Below are 16906 nucleotides of genomic sequence, written 5' to 3'. Positions count from 1 at the left end.
AAAAAATCAGCCTTATCCAACCTCAGTGGATACTGAGGGCAGTGACCCATTATTGTACATCACAGTAATTTATGTCATGGATGTGTCCATGAATTATCAAGAAAAAAGATCTAAGGAAGAATGTGCCTACACTTTATCTGGAAAATGTACTTCTGGGAATATGTCCTTCCCCACAAGGACTGGGTGAGTGAGGCTGATGGCTTGCTGTACGCGGGTTCCCTCGAGTCAGGTGGGATCTGGTGAGTCCCCTGCATCACCCGTCTCCAAGAAGAAAAGTGAGAAGAGACACTAGAGGAACTTGATTTCTCTCTTCTTTTTTGTTTAAACACAGAGGGTAAGGGCAAGGCAGTGGTGGGAAGGTCCAAAACGGACAGAGCGCTCTGAGACCCAGCAGCAAGTCTGTGAGTGCAGGAGGGGCCTAGGGTCTGCACGCAGGGTGGCGTGCGCAGGGGGCCGAGGCACGGGAGGCTCCTCTCCCCATGACAGGTCTGACAGTGCTTTCAGATTCTCAAAGACCACCCTTTCAGCCTCCATGGCTCTTTGAGGGCTTTCCTGGGCACACTAGTCGGGGTGTGACTCATCCCTTGGGAAATGTGTCTCCTGTGATTCACTGGCAAAAGGGCTGCCCCAGACCTGCTTCTGCAGGAACTGGCCGCCTTGGACATGGCCTTGGAGCCGTGCTGGGGAGTTTCTCCCACCTTTGCCTCTTGGCAAAACTTCAGGATTCTAGAGTGTCTCTCAGATCCTGAGCTGAGACTCCTGCCTTCTTGGCACAGATCAGTCAGGTGAACACACAACTTCCCCACCGTCAGCACCTTGGTTCTGGGAGACAGCGATCTGAACTTACGCCATGTTCTGCCTCTGGCACCCTGAGAGGTCCTGAGCCAGTTCTTTCCCAGGAGTGGTGGTCACTGGACCTGTATGCTTCCTTTAGCACAGGGTCACAGTGAGGAGGGAGGAGTGTTTAGTCTTCTGGCAAGAAGGATCTAACATGTAGTGATGAGGTCATCTGGCACACTGGCTGGAAGCCTCTCTGAAGTCAGCACTGGTCTTGGACCTGCTTGGAAGGAGCCCCACAAAGACTGGAGCCTGGAAGGAGCCCAGCCAGGCCCCTAGAACTTGACTGATGCACAAGTAGAGGCTCTCAAATGCTGAGAGCACCCGTGGGGATTCCTTTCAGAGAAGTTTCCTAAGGAGGAAGCCCTGAGGGGGGAAAATGGCATAAAGATATGTTTTGATAAAGTAGGACTTAGCTTTTATAGAGAAATTGTCTTTTCTTAGAGAGAGAGCGAGAGCATGAATGGGTCTGGGAGGGGCAGAGAGAGAGAGAGAGAGAGAGAGAGAGAGAGAGAGAGAGAGAAAGAATCCTGAAGAGGCTTCACACCAGGCACAGAGCCCGACTTGGGACTTCATCTCACACCCTGAGATCATGACCTCAGCTGAAATCAAGAGTCCGATGCTTAACTGACTGAGCCACCCAGGCGCCCCTATAGAGAAATTTTCTTAAAATTAAATTTTCCTGCTGCTTCCAGGGGAGATCCTATTTTTTTATTCATGAGTTGCTTAGTTTCCATCAGCCAAGAAAGGGAAAGTGGTTAAAGCAGAGGTCTTATGTCCATGCAGACGTGAGTGGGATGGGGAGTGGCCATCTGCTGTTCCCACTGATGCTGGGGTAGGAGCAGAGCTAGATTTCATTGGATAGTAGTGACCCAGGTTCTTTAGCTTCTGTGAAAACTCTTTGCAAATATTTTTTGTGTGAATATTTGTCATCTCTCTAGGATGGTGGGTGCTGTGGAGGAAGTGGGGACAACCCAAACTGTTGCATGAACCAGAAGAAAGACTCCAAAGTAAGCGGGTCCTCCACTCCTTGGAAACCTGGGGGCCAGTCTCAGATCAACGAGGCAATGGATTCTCTTCACCCTCCGGACAGTGCTGCCGGAAGAGGGAAAGGTTATGCCCAGACCATGAGGGTGATGAATGTGCAAGTTAGCCCTGGGTCCTCTGGCAAGACCTCCTTATCCTGCCTCCCAGGAGCTTCCTGGCCCTCCACCAAGCCGGATGCGGGCTGCAAACAAGCTAACTTGGACAAGGGGCTGGGGAGGTCCTACAGGACATTTTAAAGGAGGAGATACGGTATCACCCAACTGTTCCCTTTTCCAACAGGTCACTCTCCTGCCATCTTTATTCAACCCGGAGGAGTTCATGCCCCTGGATCCCACCCAGGAGCCCATCTTCCCCCCAGAGTTGCTGGTAGGTGATGCCCCAAGGAGAGGCCCAACTCAGTCTTTGTGCCATGAGCCTCTGGAGACAAGCTTTATTTCATACCAACTGGGACCTTTGTGTCTTTGCCCTTCCTCTGACAGCCAGAGGTCAAGTCCCTCTATCACATACTCCCAAAGGGACCCCCACTTCTCTCACTCATGTTGCTCTGAGCACAGAGAGTGGGTCTCTCTGGACTCTACTCCGTGTAGAGTAACAGGTGCTCCAGAAGCATCTGCCGATCTCCTGGCTAAATTGAACATAGAAGCCCCCAAGCAACCCATTCTCCTCTCTGTAAGCAGTCCATTTATTTAAGACAATCAAAGAAACAAAGCTGTGCTCAAAGGGCACAATCCATGGCTTGCTGCTTTGTTTTAAGGACACCCTCACACGCACCCTCTCACTGGGACGATGCTGCTCCTTTGCGCCAACATTTATTATGGCAAGGAAAGAATCAAGCCTCTCTCCGAGTTCTCAAGTGCAGATTCCGGGGGGGGGGGGGTCTTGAGCACATAAAGACAGCCTAGTGAGTCCAATGGGCCAGAAAGAAGGGCTTGGCAGCAGGCCACCAGCATATCTTTCTCTGGATGGTGCAACCTTGGAAAAACTGTCAGTTTGATCAGGGGGTTTTCTCTCCCAGCCCCACATCACCCCTCACACACTAGAACAGCCTCTGTTGCATTCTCTCCTGACACCTTCCTTTGCCACCTCTGCCCCATCCCACACCTTGTCCATTGCACTTCTGGGGGACACTGGGGTGAGGGTGCACTGCTCCGGAACCCAGGCTTTTGGTCAGGACAGTTCATGTTGCCTTGTGGCAGGTGAAGGTCCCATCACCTCCTAAAGATTAAGTGAGATAATGTAAGAGCCACGACCACCCCCCTTCCTCAACACGAGGACGTTGCCCTCCGTTCCCCCGGACCTGTCTCTTCATTCTGAATTTGGTATTCAATGAATTGGAAGGAGAGCTGATGCCATTGCCGACTTCAGTGTATCAGGGAATGGCGGTGGGAAGGAGACAGTGTGGTAAGAAGCTACATTTTCCAGAGGCTGAAAGATGTTCCTCGGAAGCAGCTGCGTTTTGAAGGCGAGCGCGTGACCTGGATCCAGGCCTCCACCCTGAAGGAGCTGCTGGACCTCAAAGCCCAGTACCCCGAGGCCAAGCTGGTGGTGGGGAACACGGAGATCGGTGAGAGCCGCGGCAGCCCTGCAGCCTGCCCGGGGCCAGTGGGTGGGGGGCAACCCCTCGCTGGCCGTGTGTCCTCAAAAATCTTGCTTCTCCGCCCCTGCCCTCATTTCCCATTTCACACGTCGGGGCTGTTCTCAGCCCCGAGGAGACCCTTGCTGACTCTCCATAAGCACATAGAGTGCCTGCTCTGTGCCAGGTACTCTGGGAGGAGCGGGGGCACCGAGATCACTTGTCATCGTTCCTTCCCCAAGTATCTCCCAGTCTAAGGGAGGAAGGAGTGATGCGGGTCACATGCCTAGGCCAGTGCCTGACAGACATCAGGGGTTCCACCACTGTCATTCTCCTGCCCCTCCCTTTGTCTGGGGGTGATGTGGCCACCTGTCTCTTGGTGCCACCACCTGGGACATGAGGCTCACCATATGCAAATGGGCCAGGGAGACTCAGGTTGCGTTGCTGTCCTCCCCGGTGCTCAAAGGGACAGAAATCCATCCATTTCTGGAGCTGGCTTGGCCCATTTCCACTTTGCTGGGTCCCGAGTCCAGTGAGACTCAGGGAAGGACTGTGGTGTAGCCAAGCTCTGCCTTAGAGGACCTCTGGTGTGGGGGGGCTTGACAGGCTTTTAAGCAACCACAGGCAGTCCTTTGGGAGACTCTTGGCTCTGGTTCTGGAGGGAGCCCCCTGGGCTGTGGATTCTTGTTGGATCTGTAGACACAGAGCGGAGGGCCCGGCTTGGTTCCAAGCTGGTGGAGGACAGAGTGGGCCCCGCCCTTGTGAGCACAGGTGCAGGACCAAGACCCCAGCTGCAGAAACGTGACACAGTCGGGTGGCTGGGTGGCAGGATGGAGGTGTGCCTCCAGTGATGTGACCCTGATAGCCTGTGTGGCTGCGGCCCTGGGGTCCAGGGGGGCATGAGTTAAAGTAGAGAATGCCTGGCTGGAAGAATCTTCGAGCTCCTTTGACCCATGACATGTTCTTTGCCATGGGTCACATAACATCCTGGACTCAATTAGATTCTAATGGAAGGGAATGAATCCATAAGCATTTTGTAAGCTTCAAGTTAGCAATAGCTTCTGAAGACCACTCCATCTGTCTCACCCCTTCTCCCTTATATGTACACCCAGGAGTGTAACTAACCACTGACAACCAGGCAGGGGGTTGGGGGAAGCCGGCCTAGAGAGAGCCTTGTCAGGCTGGGCCACCTATGCTTTCCACCTGCATTCTTTGTCCTGGGAGCCCATATTCAAACAGGCCAGACTCCTCAAAGCCTGGACCACCCATCGGAGCCTCTACACAGCCCACGAAATGGTGGGGAGGACACAGACTTCTCTTTGTGAACCTTCCCATCTGTAGCTCTGTGGGAGGGGTTGGGAGAGGTGCAGAGCTAACGGGGTCTGAGGACCAGAGGTGAGTCTGTTCACAGAGCTCTCTACCTTGACTAGCCGAGAACAGAACCCGGATACAGATGTGTGGTCCCACAGAGCCACGAGCCTGGAAGAGTTGAGGCAGACGCTGGGGACCGGGGAGGCAGATTTGATGTTTTCTCTCTCAGACAGTTTTCCTTTTTGTCTGAATGCTAGACTTTCATGTTATTATTACTATGATACCCCAACCCTTAAGAATTGCTCACGGACTGAAACATGCCTGTTCTTAGCTGTGTAATTTGGGCAAGAACCTAATCTTCCTGTGCCTCAGCTTCTTCATCCGTAAACAGAAAATCAGTATCTCACAAGGGCTACTGTGAGGATGTAATGAGTTAAGATATGTAAAGTGTTTCGATGGGTTCCTGACATATTTTAGCATGCTGTGCCTTCATATATTATCCCCTCCGCCCCTGCCACACACACACACACACACACACACACACACACACACACACACACACACACACACAAATTCAAGTTCATCTCATTTGAAATGGAAAATCACGTCAGCGGGGCCTATGGTGGTTCCACGTGTGCTGAGTGTGTTCGTGACAGGATCAAGTGTGCTTTCCTTATTGAAGAGCAGAAATCGTTAGGAAGGTGTTGAAGGCACAGAGTCCGAAAGCTAAATGAAAAAAAAAATGAAGCTTTTTTGAGTAATAAAAACATCAAAAGACCAAAAAAACCAAAAGTTCATCTCATTTGAATTCCGATAGGGTTTTTCTTGGGAGGGAGAGAAAGACACAGTGTTCAGGCTGATAGTGTGGAAACCACACTGAGCCCCCGTATCTTGTCCCCCGTGCCTGCTAATCCTGAGACCCCCACAGAGCATGATGCAGTTGTGAACATGTCATAGACCCTGCATGAGTGGCAGGAAAATTGCCGAGGCCTGCGCTGGTAGGAGCCTCTAACTTCAGGTTTCTTGTTTCTCTCGAGGCATTGAGATGAAGTTCAAGAATAAACTGTTTCCTGTGATCGTCTGCCCAGCCTGGATCCCTGAGCTGAATGCAGTGAAGCATGGGCCGGAGGGTAAGGAGAGGTGTGCCTGGAGCCCCTGGAGGAAGGGGCTGGGGTACTGGGAATGGGTCACATGGGGTGGTGGGTGCCAGGGAAGCCTCCCTGCATGGGGAGAAGGGGCCCCCTTCCTTGTCTTCATCCACTGAGCATCCATGGTAGGGTGCCGGGGGCAAAAAGGGGCTGTGAGATTTTCAGTAGGCATTCTCAATCCTACCTACACATTAGAATCACTCCTGGGGCACGGGGTCAGTGCGGGGAGGTCTTGGGGGCTTTTTTTTTTTTTTAAAAGCCAGGACTTCACCCTCAGGGATCTGATTTTATTAAGAACCACTGGTTATGCATTCTGGTTGTAGAGACATGTGGTTGGGCACCTGGGTGGCTCAGTTGGTTAAGCGACTGCCTTCGGCTCAGGTCATGGTCCTGGAGTCCCGGGGTCGGGTCCCACATCGGGCTCTCCGCTCAGCGGGGAGTCTGCTTCTCCCTCTGACCCTCTTCCCTCTCGTGCTATCTCTCATTAAAAAAAAAAAAAAAGAAAAAAAAAGAGACATGTGGTTGAGTCCTGGCTCTTACATTAGCTGTGTGGCATTGGGCAAGTCACTTAACCTCTCTGGGCCTTAATTTCCTCATCCATATAAGGACGTGAGGTCTGGTTCAGCCTCACTCAGGGACCAGTAAAGTGTCCTAGGAGCTGTGTATGAAAGTGTTTTCTGAGCTGTGAAGGGATTTGCTGTTATTCTAAGCTTGTGTTTCCAGGTATCTCCTTTGGAGCCGCTTGCCCCTTGAGCTCTGTGGAAAAGACACTGCATGAAGCAATTGACAACTGTCCTGCCTACAAAACAGAGGTGTTCAAAGGTGTCCTGGAGCAGCTGCGTTGGTTTGCTGGGATGCAGGTCAAGTCTGTGGCGGTGAGTCCTTGTTCGGGGGCCCTCATGGCTCAGGGCATGAGGCCTTTTGTCACAAGGTTGGGGGGGCGGAGGGGACTAGTCTGGCCTCTGCTGAAGACCCAGCAGGCCTAAAACTTTAGTGCTTAGAAATGCCTGGGGTGCTTGTTAAAAATGCAGATTCCTGGGCCCGCTCTCAGAGATTTGGACTCAGTAGGGCTGGGATGGAGCCCGAAAGTGCTTCTGATGAAGGTGGCCTGTGGGTCGCTCTGGGAAGCATGCACGGTGTGACTCAGTCTTTACCCCTGAGGTTGGCACGCCCACCCTGTTCCCAGACTCGGCAAGGCTTTCAGCAAGTGGATGAGAGATAAGTTAGGGAGAAGCCAAATCAGGAGGGGGACTACCTTTCAGAGTTGGGGGAGAACCAGAGGCGGACCCCCCCAAGCCCCAGAGGAAGGAGAGGCCCAGCCATTGCCTGTTCACAACCGAACTTCGGACTAGTCCCAAGTTCCCTGTTTGCTAATGGTGTTCACACACCTGGACCATTGGAGGCTCACGACAGCTGATAGTGCTGGGTGGGAAGCCACCCCCTTCCATTCGGTTTGGTTGTTGTTTTCAATTAGAACAAAACCCAAAAGCTAACAGCCCACTCCCATTCCCTCACCCTACCCCAAGCATCTGCCACCTCTGATTGTGGATCAGGAGGCAGAAACACGGAAAGCTCCACTGAATTCCCCAGCTCGGCTGGACTCTACCTCCAGGAAACATTTGCTTTCATTGTGTAATAAGCCACCTCAGCTCTTTCAGAAAAAGTTTGGGTGAAATCAAACAAATTTAAAGGAGCTGACCCAGATTACTGACTGGTAAATTTCAGAGCGGGGATCCAATCCCAAGTGTTCGGATCCCAAGTTTTGCACATTGTTCTGGATGCCTGAGTGTGCCTGGCCTTGTGCCTTCAGCAGGTGTCACCCACGTGCCCTGTGGTTGGGAGACAGTTGTGAGAGCAAGCTTTTCCTGGGTGGGCTGGGCTCTCACACACTCTCCGCTTGTTCCAGTCCATTGGAGGGAACATCATCACCGCCAGCCCCATCTCTGACCTCAACCCTGTGTTCATGGCCAGTGGGGCCAAGCTGACCATCATGTCCACAGGTGAGCTACGTCATGCAGAAGTCGGGACAGAGGGCCAGGTGTGGGAGAAGTCTCACAAGATAGGTCACTTTCTGGAGAGATAGAGCCCAAAGTTAAATGACCCGGCTGTCCTAAGTTTCAGATAACTGGAAACTGCAAGGGAGATGGACCCAGGTTGGGGGTCAGGAGAGCCAGACCATTTCTTTATGAAGAATTCACAACAGGTCTATCATGCAGATCCTTACCTGTGGTGTGCTAGAGCTGGGATGCACAGGCTCGCCGCTGTCCACTGCTGGATTTTTACGGAGTCTGTGTGTTTTGTTAAAATGGCCACTATTAAAAAATTGAATTATATAAACTCACAATAGAATAAATTACATTAAAAAGCAAGGTAGTAAATACTCAAAATTCATCACTTTCTAATTATTTGAATCTATTTTACTATTGCCCATGCTCTTATGGTTCTTCCCATCTGTTCTACCTGTGGAGTGGAAATGCTATATAACGGTGCATCTTCCTTGTCTGAGGGTCCCCAAGACCACGCCCAGGTTTGATGACTCACAGGAGGTCAGGGAGGACTCCCTGGACTCAGTATATCGTACTCATGACTATGACTTATACGTGGGAGAATACAAAGCAAAGTCAGCTAAGTGGAGAAGGACATGGGACACCATCTGGAGGAAACCAGGCACAGACTTGCAGAGCCTACTTCCGGTGGAGTCACACGGGACACACTTCATTCCCTCAGCAACAAATTGCATCATGATAATGCATGGGAAGTACCCCCTGCCTGGGAAGCTCTTTGGAGACTGAGCATGTAGGGCTCCTGTTGGGGGTGGTCACGGAGCTCTGCCTGGCACGAACCAAAAGCCCAGACACCCAGAAGGAAAGCAGCTGTTTAGCATAAACCATGCTGTTTGTATGAACAGTTTAGACAGAGTGAGTCATTCTCCCCAGGGAACGTGGGAACTCTGCTGAAATCCAAGTCGCAGAGGACAAACCCCAGCCAACCTTGTAAGCAGGCTTTTCAGAGGATAGCAGGCCTGCTGTGTCAACTCTTTGCTATCCTCTTTCCAATGTCATGTTCACTGATGTCACCCTGATAGCTTGAAATTAGTAGCGGGAGTATTGATACTGTAGAAACTAGCAAATCCTACAAGTCAGGGCTGCCCCTGCCCACACACAATCGTTAAACATGCACCAGCACATCCTTGAGTTAGGATTTCAGGTGGAAGACCTTGTCCCCAGCTGTGCCAGAAACTCCCTCTGACTTGTGGGCACCAGAGACCAGGATGGGGAATTCACCGGTGGATTGTTCTCTGCTTTCTCACATTGGCCGCTCTGTTCTGGCCTCCGTACAGGCACCAAGAGAACGGTTCGGATGGACCACACCTTCTTTCCTGGCTACAGAAAGACCCTGCTGGCTCCGGAGGAGATCCTGCTTTCCATCGAGATCCCCTACAGCAGGGAGGTGAGGTGCTCAGGTGCATCCCGAATCACTCTTACCCGGGCTAGGCTCCAGGCGAGGAGACCAGAGTCAGCCTTGGGCACCAACCTTAGCATCTCTCAACTTTAACATTGTCTCTGAACGTTGCTTTTCCTCTTCTGTAAAGTGGGCACAGTGTTACCCACTGTGCAGGTTACTGTGCAAATTGAAATCAAGAATTCATAAGGTTCCAGGCAGATGTCTGGGAGCCAGTGGGGATCTGCAGCTGATAGCTAGCAACACGTTTTCAAAAACACATCCAGCTGTGGAGGTCAGAGGAGATGGGTTTGCATGCCGAGTGGAGAAGCTGCCTGTGAGTCAGGCCCTCACATGCTGATGAGGTGTTTGTTTCTCTGCCCTGTTCAGGCAGGTCTGGGCATTTCTGGCTGTCTTGCTATTGTTCCTTGGGGGCTATGGTGTCTTCACCTGGTTTGGTTCTCTCCTCCCTCAGCAGCCACACATTCCATAATGGGCCTCGTAGAAAAGTGATCTGTACAAGGCCGGGAACCCAGCCGTAATGGAGAGTATTATGGGTCTCACCCCAGCTAGTGCTCGAGCGAGTGTTACAAGGCATGTTTGCCCTGGCTAATTTTGGCCTCCTTAATGAGAATGCTAATGAAATTAGAGCCATTTCATCCCTGAGGTGGCTTCTTCATGATTTCCTAGCTTGTCCTTATGGACTCTTTTGAGCAGTGATTCCCAAAATTTTTGTATTTCACGGATCAGTACATTTTTCTTTTGTTTAATTGTGAGTTGGGGAAGGAGGAGGAAACAGGCGTAGCACTGCCCAGTTTTTATTTTGCCAGCTAGGGACACTGACAAAAAACCATTTCATAAAAGAAAGGAGATTTCCATCCCCAGAATTAGGAAGGATTTCTCAAGAAAGAACGGCTGCCAATCTGCTACTGGCATTTCGTGGCAGGCCAGCAGAAACGTCCCCTAGGACCGGCATGGTCCTGGAAGTGAGCCGCTAGAACCTCTGTTCCACAACCAAGCTCGAGCTCTGGGCTCACTGTCCCAGGGCCATGTTCGATATCAGGAATCTGGACTAGCTTTATGATTGGGGGGGAGTCCCTGTGGCTTCTTGGAACAGAAGCCTGTGGCCATTTTGGGCCTCCACAATGGGCCTCCTTGTGCTTTCTCCAATAAGCCTTCCCTTAAACTTCTACCTTTGATGTTAATCAGAATTTGGGGTGAGTTCAGACCTCGAGCAGAACTTGGCCCAGGAAGGGCTTAGTATCAGATGGTTCTTACCTGGAAAGTAACTCACACTCCCCTCCTATCCTGAAGGAGAGGGCCTGGCTTGAATCCAGGGGGAAAGGGATGTTCAAAGCACAAAGGTGGCTATTGTTTCCTAGTGTGACTCAGTCTTTCGGGAAGCGAGGTTTCTAACCGTAGCCAGTAGACCCGTGGGGGGCACAAGCTAGAGAGAGCAGGTGCACGGGCGCCCCAGCCGAAGGTGTGCTTCCAACACCCCCTGGCTCTCGTTGCACCTGCTTGAGAGGCGGTCAGGCCAGCAGAGGTTTTGGCACAGCCCCTGAGAGGCTGGGTGGGCTCAGATGCCGGGCAGCAGGATGGGAAGGTGAGGGACTGGGGCTCTCTGAGGAGCCTCTGTGAAACCTCTTTCCTCTTCCCAGCTGTTGGCCGAGAGCACCCCGTTCTCCTTTGTCCTTGACTTTCAATTTTCCTGCCTACCAGGGAGAAATCCCAATCCTTTTCAGCTTCCGGGCATGTTACCTGGAACTTCTGAGAATGTGCTAGGCGGTTGCGCCTGGATCTTTGAATCCTCCCACCGGCCCCTTGCGGGTTTGCGATGGCGTTGTCCCTTCAGCCTGTCCCGTGTCCCCATGCTCCAGCTTCGCCCTCTGTGGTCCTCGCCAGACGAGGTGGGAAGCAAGAGCCCTTCTGTTCTTTTTTAGGGTGAGTATTTCTCAGCATTTAAGCAGGCCTCCCGGAGGGAAGATGACATAGCCAAGGTGACCTGTGGCATGAGAGTCCTGTTCCAGCCGGAAACGGCGCAGGTAAAGGAGCTGGCCCTTTGCTACGGCGGAATGGCCGACAGAACCATCTCAGCCCTCAAGACCACGCGGAAGCAGACGGCGAGGTGAGAACTCCCAGCAAAACGCGGCCAGAAGCCACCGCGGCCGCTCCGACTGCTAGTAGTGCTAGCGAAGCGTAGCGTAGCGTACTGTTGCCTACCGCTACCACCATGGTTACCGCGCTGCTCCGGCGCCTGCTGCCCCCTAGCGGCGCTAGCGTTACGGCTGCTGCCCGCGTTGCTATGGCTGGTACCACCGCGGCTGCAGCCACAGCCGCTGTCCGTATTGCTATTCCCGCCGCCGCTTCTACTACAATTACTACGGCCAGGGCTACTCCTCTGGTTACCGCTCCTACTCCTCCCACCGCTCCCGCCGCGGTTACTTCTGCTCTTCCTGCCGCCATCCCTACCCTGACCAGGAGCACCCCCGGGGCTAACCGCTGCTCTTCCTGTTGGTACCACAGCCAGTATGACTTCTACTGCTATTGCTGCGGCTAGGCTAGGGCAGCAGGTGACCACGCCCTTCACGGGCACCGTCCGCTATAGTCCGCACCATGACCGCATGGGTAAATAAAGCCCCCCTTTGGAGTTTGGCTCCTTGGTTCCAGTTCCCGGCTCCGACACTTACCAGCTGGGATATATAAGTCCAGTTACGTAACCTTCCCATTCCTCAGTTTTCTCGCTGCTGAAATGAGTACACACATGTTCCCTGGTGCACTTTTAACGACTGAGCCACCCAGGCGCCCCTCCCTGGTGCACTTTTAAATTGAAATGAAAAGTGATGTTTCATATAAGGCACGTAGGACGTTGCCTAGTGCCTATGATGAGGACTCAGTAGATTTTATTATTTTTGTGGTCTTATTGTGTCTCTTTCTAAAGATGAGGACACTGAGGCTCAGGCAGGGAACTTGCCTAAAGTTACAAAATTATAAGTATCTGAGCCAAATTTGGAACCAGGGTTCATATGCCTGTCACCCTGGGCATCCCATGCCACACAAATGATTCTGAGGGCCGGATAGGAGCGCTCTCCCACCATCTGCTCTCTGGCAGTTTCTGGAACGAGGAGCTGCTGCAGGACGTGTGTGCAGGCCTGGTGGAGGAGCTGTACCTGTCCCCTGATGCCCCCGGCGGCATGGTGGAGTTCCGGCGGACCCTCACCCTCAGCTTCTTCTTCAAGTTCTACCTGACGGTGCTTCAGAAACTGGGCAAAGGAAACTTGGAAAATGTGAGTGTGGGGGTGGGGGCAAGATAGAGACGCTCTGCAGGCCGCGTTTGGGGATTTTAAGAAGCCAGTCTGAGTGAGGGAGTACTGTGGACCAGGTGGTAAATTTGCTTCTCCCTTCTGACGTCTAAGGGCAGAGGAGAAAGGACCAAGGATGCATAGCCCAGGGAGCCACATGGAGATGGGAGCCAACGGGGTGGCTGAGAGGCAGAGCACTGGTCTGGGCATTAATCACATGGGTTCTGGTCCTGGAGAAGTCATTACCTCACCTGAGGACCTGAATAGGTCACAACCCTCTCGAACTCTCCCCTGGAAAATCTGCAAAAGGGGGTGGGTAGACCAGATGATCCTTCCAGAGGATAGCTGATTACAGATGTGGTTTTGTAGTTGGAATGTGGAGGGAGATGAGAAGGTAGACTGTGGAATGGGGGTATGAGGTGGGGCTGCTACAGCCAGGGGCCCGTGGTCACTGCCGCGGTGTGTGTTCTGGAGGGGGTGCAGCTGTGCGGGAGCCCTTCTCCCCACATTGGTTCACCAAGTGTTTATTTTGTACCTTTTATGTATAACATGGCACTAGGCGCTAAGGGGCAGCCTCGTGTGGGAGAGAACCTGGTCAATAAAGGCCAGCCTAGAGTAACAACTGAGAAGATGGTATGCGGAGCACAGAGGAGAGAGGGCTCCACAGATGTGAGGACAGCTGACTGAAATCCCCCTTTGAAAAACATTTGTAATACTTATTTTCTTCTGATTATAAAAGCAATACACTTATTGTGGAAAACTTTAAAAACACAGAAATGTGTTAAAAGTTAAAATTGAAAATAAAAAAATTAAACATTTTTGGAATGAAAAACATTAAATTAAAAAAATTTTTAAATTGACTTTTTTTGAAATTAAAATTTCTCTTCTCTCAGATCCTATAGAAAACCAGTGCTATTATTTTTGCTTGTTTCTCTGATTTTTCCCCCTACATTTATCTGTGCATCTCTCTGTCATTATGTTTCCTCTCCCTCTCTCTCTCTATCTCTCCTTCCACCCACCTACCTGTAGACCTGCCATCTTCCTAGCTTTTGATCTGGAACATATCATTTTTCTGAACAGATTCGGAGGCATGCTGCATATAGAGTTTTATGCTCCTCTTGATTCTGTTGAGATGATACTGTGCACGTTTCCCATATCATTAAATATTTCCCACAGAAATGAGGAGGAAGAAGCCTTTCCCAGCAAGGCTGGGGGAGAAAGAGCAGCGTGCGTAAATGCAGGAGGGAGAGAAACCATTTGATGTGTTGGAGGAAGTACAAACCATTCACCATGCAGGCTGCAGGGGTGGGAGAGGAGCTAAGGCTGATATTAAATACTGAGCTCTCGAGCCCCCGAGCTGATGTTGAGCTAGATCCAGCCAGAACTAGAAGGAACGTGAAATGAGGAGATGAGGGGAACAGTTGTACCTTTTACCCCCTGGGGACCGCCAAGGGTGGGATCAATGACAGAGTCATGATCACCATGGTTATCTTGCCTCCACAGAATTGTCCGAAGCTGGACCCCACCGATGCCAGTGCCACCTCACTCTTTCAGAAAGACCCTCCAGCCAATGTCCAGTTCTTCCAAGTGAGTATACATGATGGATGGCTAATATCACGGGCCCTTGCAGGGCATATCAGATGATGCTAACCATTGGTGAATGACCGACTCTGGTTGGACTCGAGGTACTCAAAGCTCCTTACTGCTTTGCATAAATATCCAGTGAAGAAAATGGGAATCATATTAATGTCGATGAAGCTTCCCCCTTCCCTCCTTAAATTTCTCTCTTGGGATTACTCTCATCTTCACCTGCTCTTTAAAGAAAAAGAAAAAAAATTTTTTTTCCATTTTGTCTTTTCTGGTACCTCCGTGGGGCTAATGTGCAAAAGCCAGGCGTTCTCCTGAACGTGTAAACAAAACAGAACAACAACTTTCTATCAACAGCAACTTTTTGAGAAGTACTAGATAAAGGATTAACTTTTCCTATAAACATTTTGGATTTTGTGGGCCATACAGTCTCTGTTGCAACTCCTCAACTTTGTCATTGTAGCCTAAAAGCAGCCAGAGGTAATACATAAAAGAACATGTGTGTACCAATAAAGCTTTATTTATAAAAGCAGCCCGTGGGCCAGATTTGACCCACAGGCCACAATTTGTGGACCCCTGCACTAGAGTAGGGTGGTCCAAAGTGTGAACTCTGGGGCCTGACTGCCAGGATTTAAATCCAAACTCTGCCATGTCATAACTATAACTTAGGACAGGTCACTTCCTCTCTGTACCTTTTGGGCAAGTTAAAGATGCCTACCTGCAAGTGTGCATAATGATGGCATCTCTGTCATAAGATGCATCTGAGGATTAAATGTATCAGTGCAAGTGAATAGCTTAGATAGCCCCTGGCATATATTAAACATTCAATAAAATATTAGCCATTATTATTATTACTTTGAAAAACACCAAACCAGAATTTTATTACAAATACATTTTAGAACATTTTGCAAAGTACAAAAAGATATGAACAAGAAAACAAAAATCACCCAAGATCTTACCTCCAAGAGAGAATCATTCCATTTTTGTTTACTTCTTTCCATTTTTTCCTATGCATACATAGATGTATACATACTACATTTATAACATGTATATTTTTTCCTACAGAATTCAAATGATCATACACACACACACACACACACACAATGTTTTATAGCCTGTTTCTACACCCCACATGAGCATTCTTTCCTTCTCATTAAAATTCTTCAAAAGTATGTCTTAACAGTTGCATACTATTCCGTTGCGTGCATATAACGGAATCTTTTTGCTCCATCCTCAATGAATGGACACAGAGGTTCCTCTTTAGTTATTTATTTTTTGTTCCTGTGTAGAGTGATGCTTTGAGTTCCTTTCTACTGTTCCTGTGCCCCTCCTGCTTCCTTCGTCCTCACTCCTCAGGTCTGCTTTGGCTTGAAGCTCTCCATACTTTCCCTGGGCCTGTAGGGAAACATTGTCCTCTGCAGCTCGGCTTGACTGGTGACCATGTTGTTCCAGGAGGTGCCCGAGGGTCAGTCAGAGGAGGACATGGTGGGCCGGCCCCTGCCCCACCTGGCCGCTGCCATGCAGGCTTCTGGGGAGGCTGTGTACTGTGACGACATCCCTCGCTACGAGAATGAGCTGTCCCTCCGGCTGGTCACCAGCACCAAGGCCCATGCCAAGATCACGTGAGTATAGGAAATATTCTCGTCGGGGGGGTGGGGAGGGCCCTGGGAGGCTCATCCAGGGCCTTCCGGTCTGGAGAGGAACATGGGGACTCTTCTTAAAGCCAGCCTGAGGAGGAGCCGGAGGCTTCAGGAGCTCAGTGGTGCCTGGGAGAGCGAGGGGATGACATTGGAGGTGTAGGTAGGGGCCCGATGAGGGAAGCCTTGGATGCTGAACCGGGAGATTACACGTGGCCTGAAAAGCGGTGAGGAGCTTTTACCAGGAACAGGTTAGATCTGCACTTTGATGTTGGGCTAAACTTCAATGCAGAATTTCAGGAGGACTTGAGTCAGTATTAAGGGGAAGAGCATGGCCTTAGAGATTGTGTCCCTGCTCCGGTGCTTTGCCACCAAGATGCTGGCCTGCATGCTTAAGCTCTCAGTTTCCCCATTCATAATAGGATGTTTTCATGAGGGTCAGTGATGGAGTCCACAAAGGACCTAGCAGAGAATAGTCACTTGTACCTGTTTGTTGAACTCGGAGAACCCAAATGACAAGAATGGCCACCTCTATGATAATAACAATAATATACAATGCTCATAGGGCACTTAATATTTGCTGCCGCTTGGTTTAAAGCATTTTCCATATATTGGCACATTTACTCCCGTCAGCAGCCCTATCGGCAGGTCCTGTTATCCCCGTGTTCCCGATGAGGAGACAGGCACAAACACGGTCAGTGACTTGCCCCACGTCCCAGAGTCAGCGGCAAAGCCAGAGTTTGAAAGCGTGCAGCACTGGCCGGTGGGTGTTCAGGCCAGAGGCTGACTGTGATTTGCGTGTGGGCGTTAGACACATAGCCTGCGGAACGAGGAAACCCTCCTTGGGTCCCACCCCTGCAGGGATTAGCAACCCAGTCTCCTCGTCACTGGTTTTTCCTCTGCTGCTCCCAGCCACCTGGAGACAGGCTCTGGGGTTGGTAACATGGACACAGATAAAACTGAACAGATAAGTAAACCCCTCCATGTCTCTGAGGAAAAAAAAAAAGTTTAAGAAGATATGGT

General features: G+C 50.8%; 1 protein-coding gene across 1 annotated transcript in view; it reads left to right on the top strand.

Moving 5' to 3' along the window:
* The window catches only part of XDH (xanthine dehydrogenase), a 57587-nt gene that overhangs the window by 16910 nt on the left and 23771 nt on the right, over nt 1-16906 (top strand). Inside the window, exons 7-17 of the mRNA XM_028117149.2 lie at nt 1779-1847; nt 2164-2250; nt 3307-3448; nt 5806-5898; nt 6640-6791; nt 7823-7916; nt 9257-9366; nt 11301-11485; nt 12470-12644; nt 14163-14246; nt 15699-15868. Of these exons, the coding sequence (XP_027972950.1) occupies nt 1779-1847; nt 2164-2250; nt 3307-3448; nt 5806-5898; nt 6640-6791; nt 7823-7916; nt 9257-9366; nt 11301-11485; nt 12470-12644; nt 14163-14246; nt 15699-15868 (1361 nt within the window). The remainder of the gene's footprint in view (nt 1-1778; nt 1848-2163; nt 2251-3306; nt 3449-5805; nt 5899-6639; nt 6792-7822; nt 7917-9256; nt 9367-11300; nt 11486-12469; nt 12645-14162; nt 14247-15698; nt 15869-16906) is intronic.

The sequence above is a fragment of the Eumetopias jubatus genome, unplaced genomic scaffold (genome assembly GCF_037043125.1).
Source record: "Eumetopias jubatus isolate StellerSeaLion01/CBP00866 unplaced genomic scaffold, mEumJub1_p1.0 scaffold_9, whole genome shotgun sequence".
Taxonomy (NCBI): Eukaryota; Metazoa; Chordata; class Mammalia; order Carnivora; family Otariidae; genus Eumetopias; species Eumetopias jubatus.
This window is presented reverse-complemented; position numbering and strand designations above follow the sequence as displayed.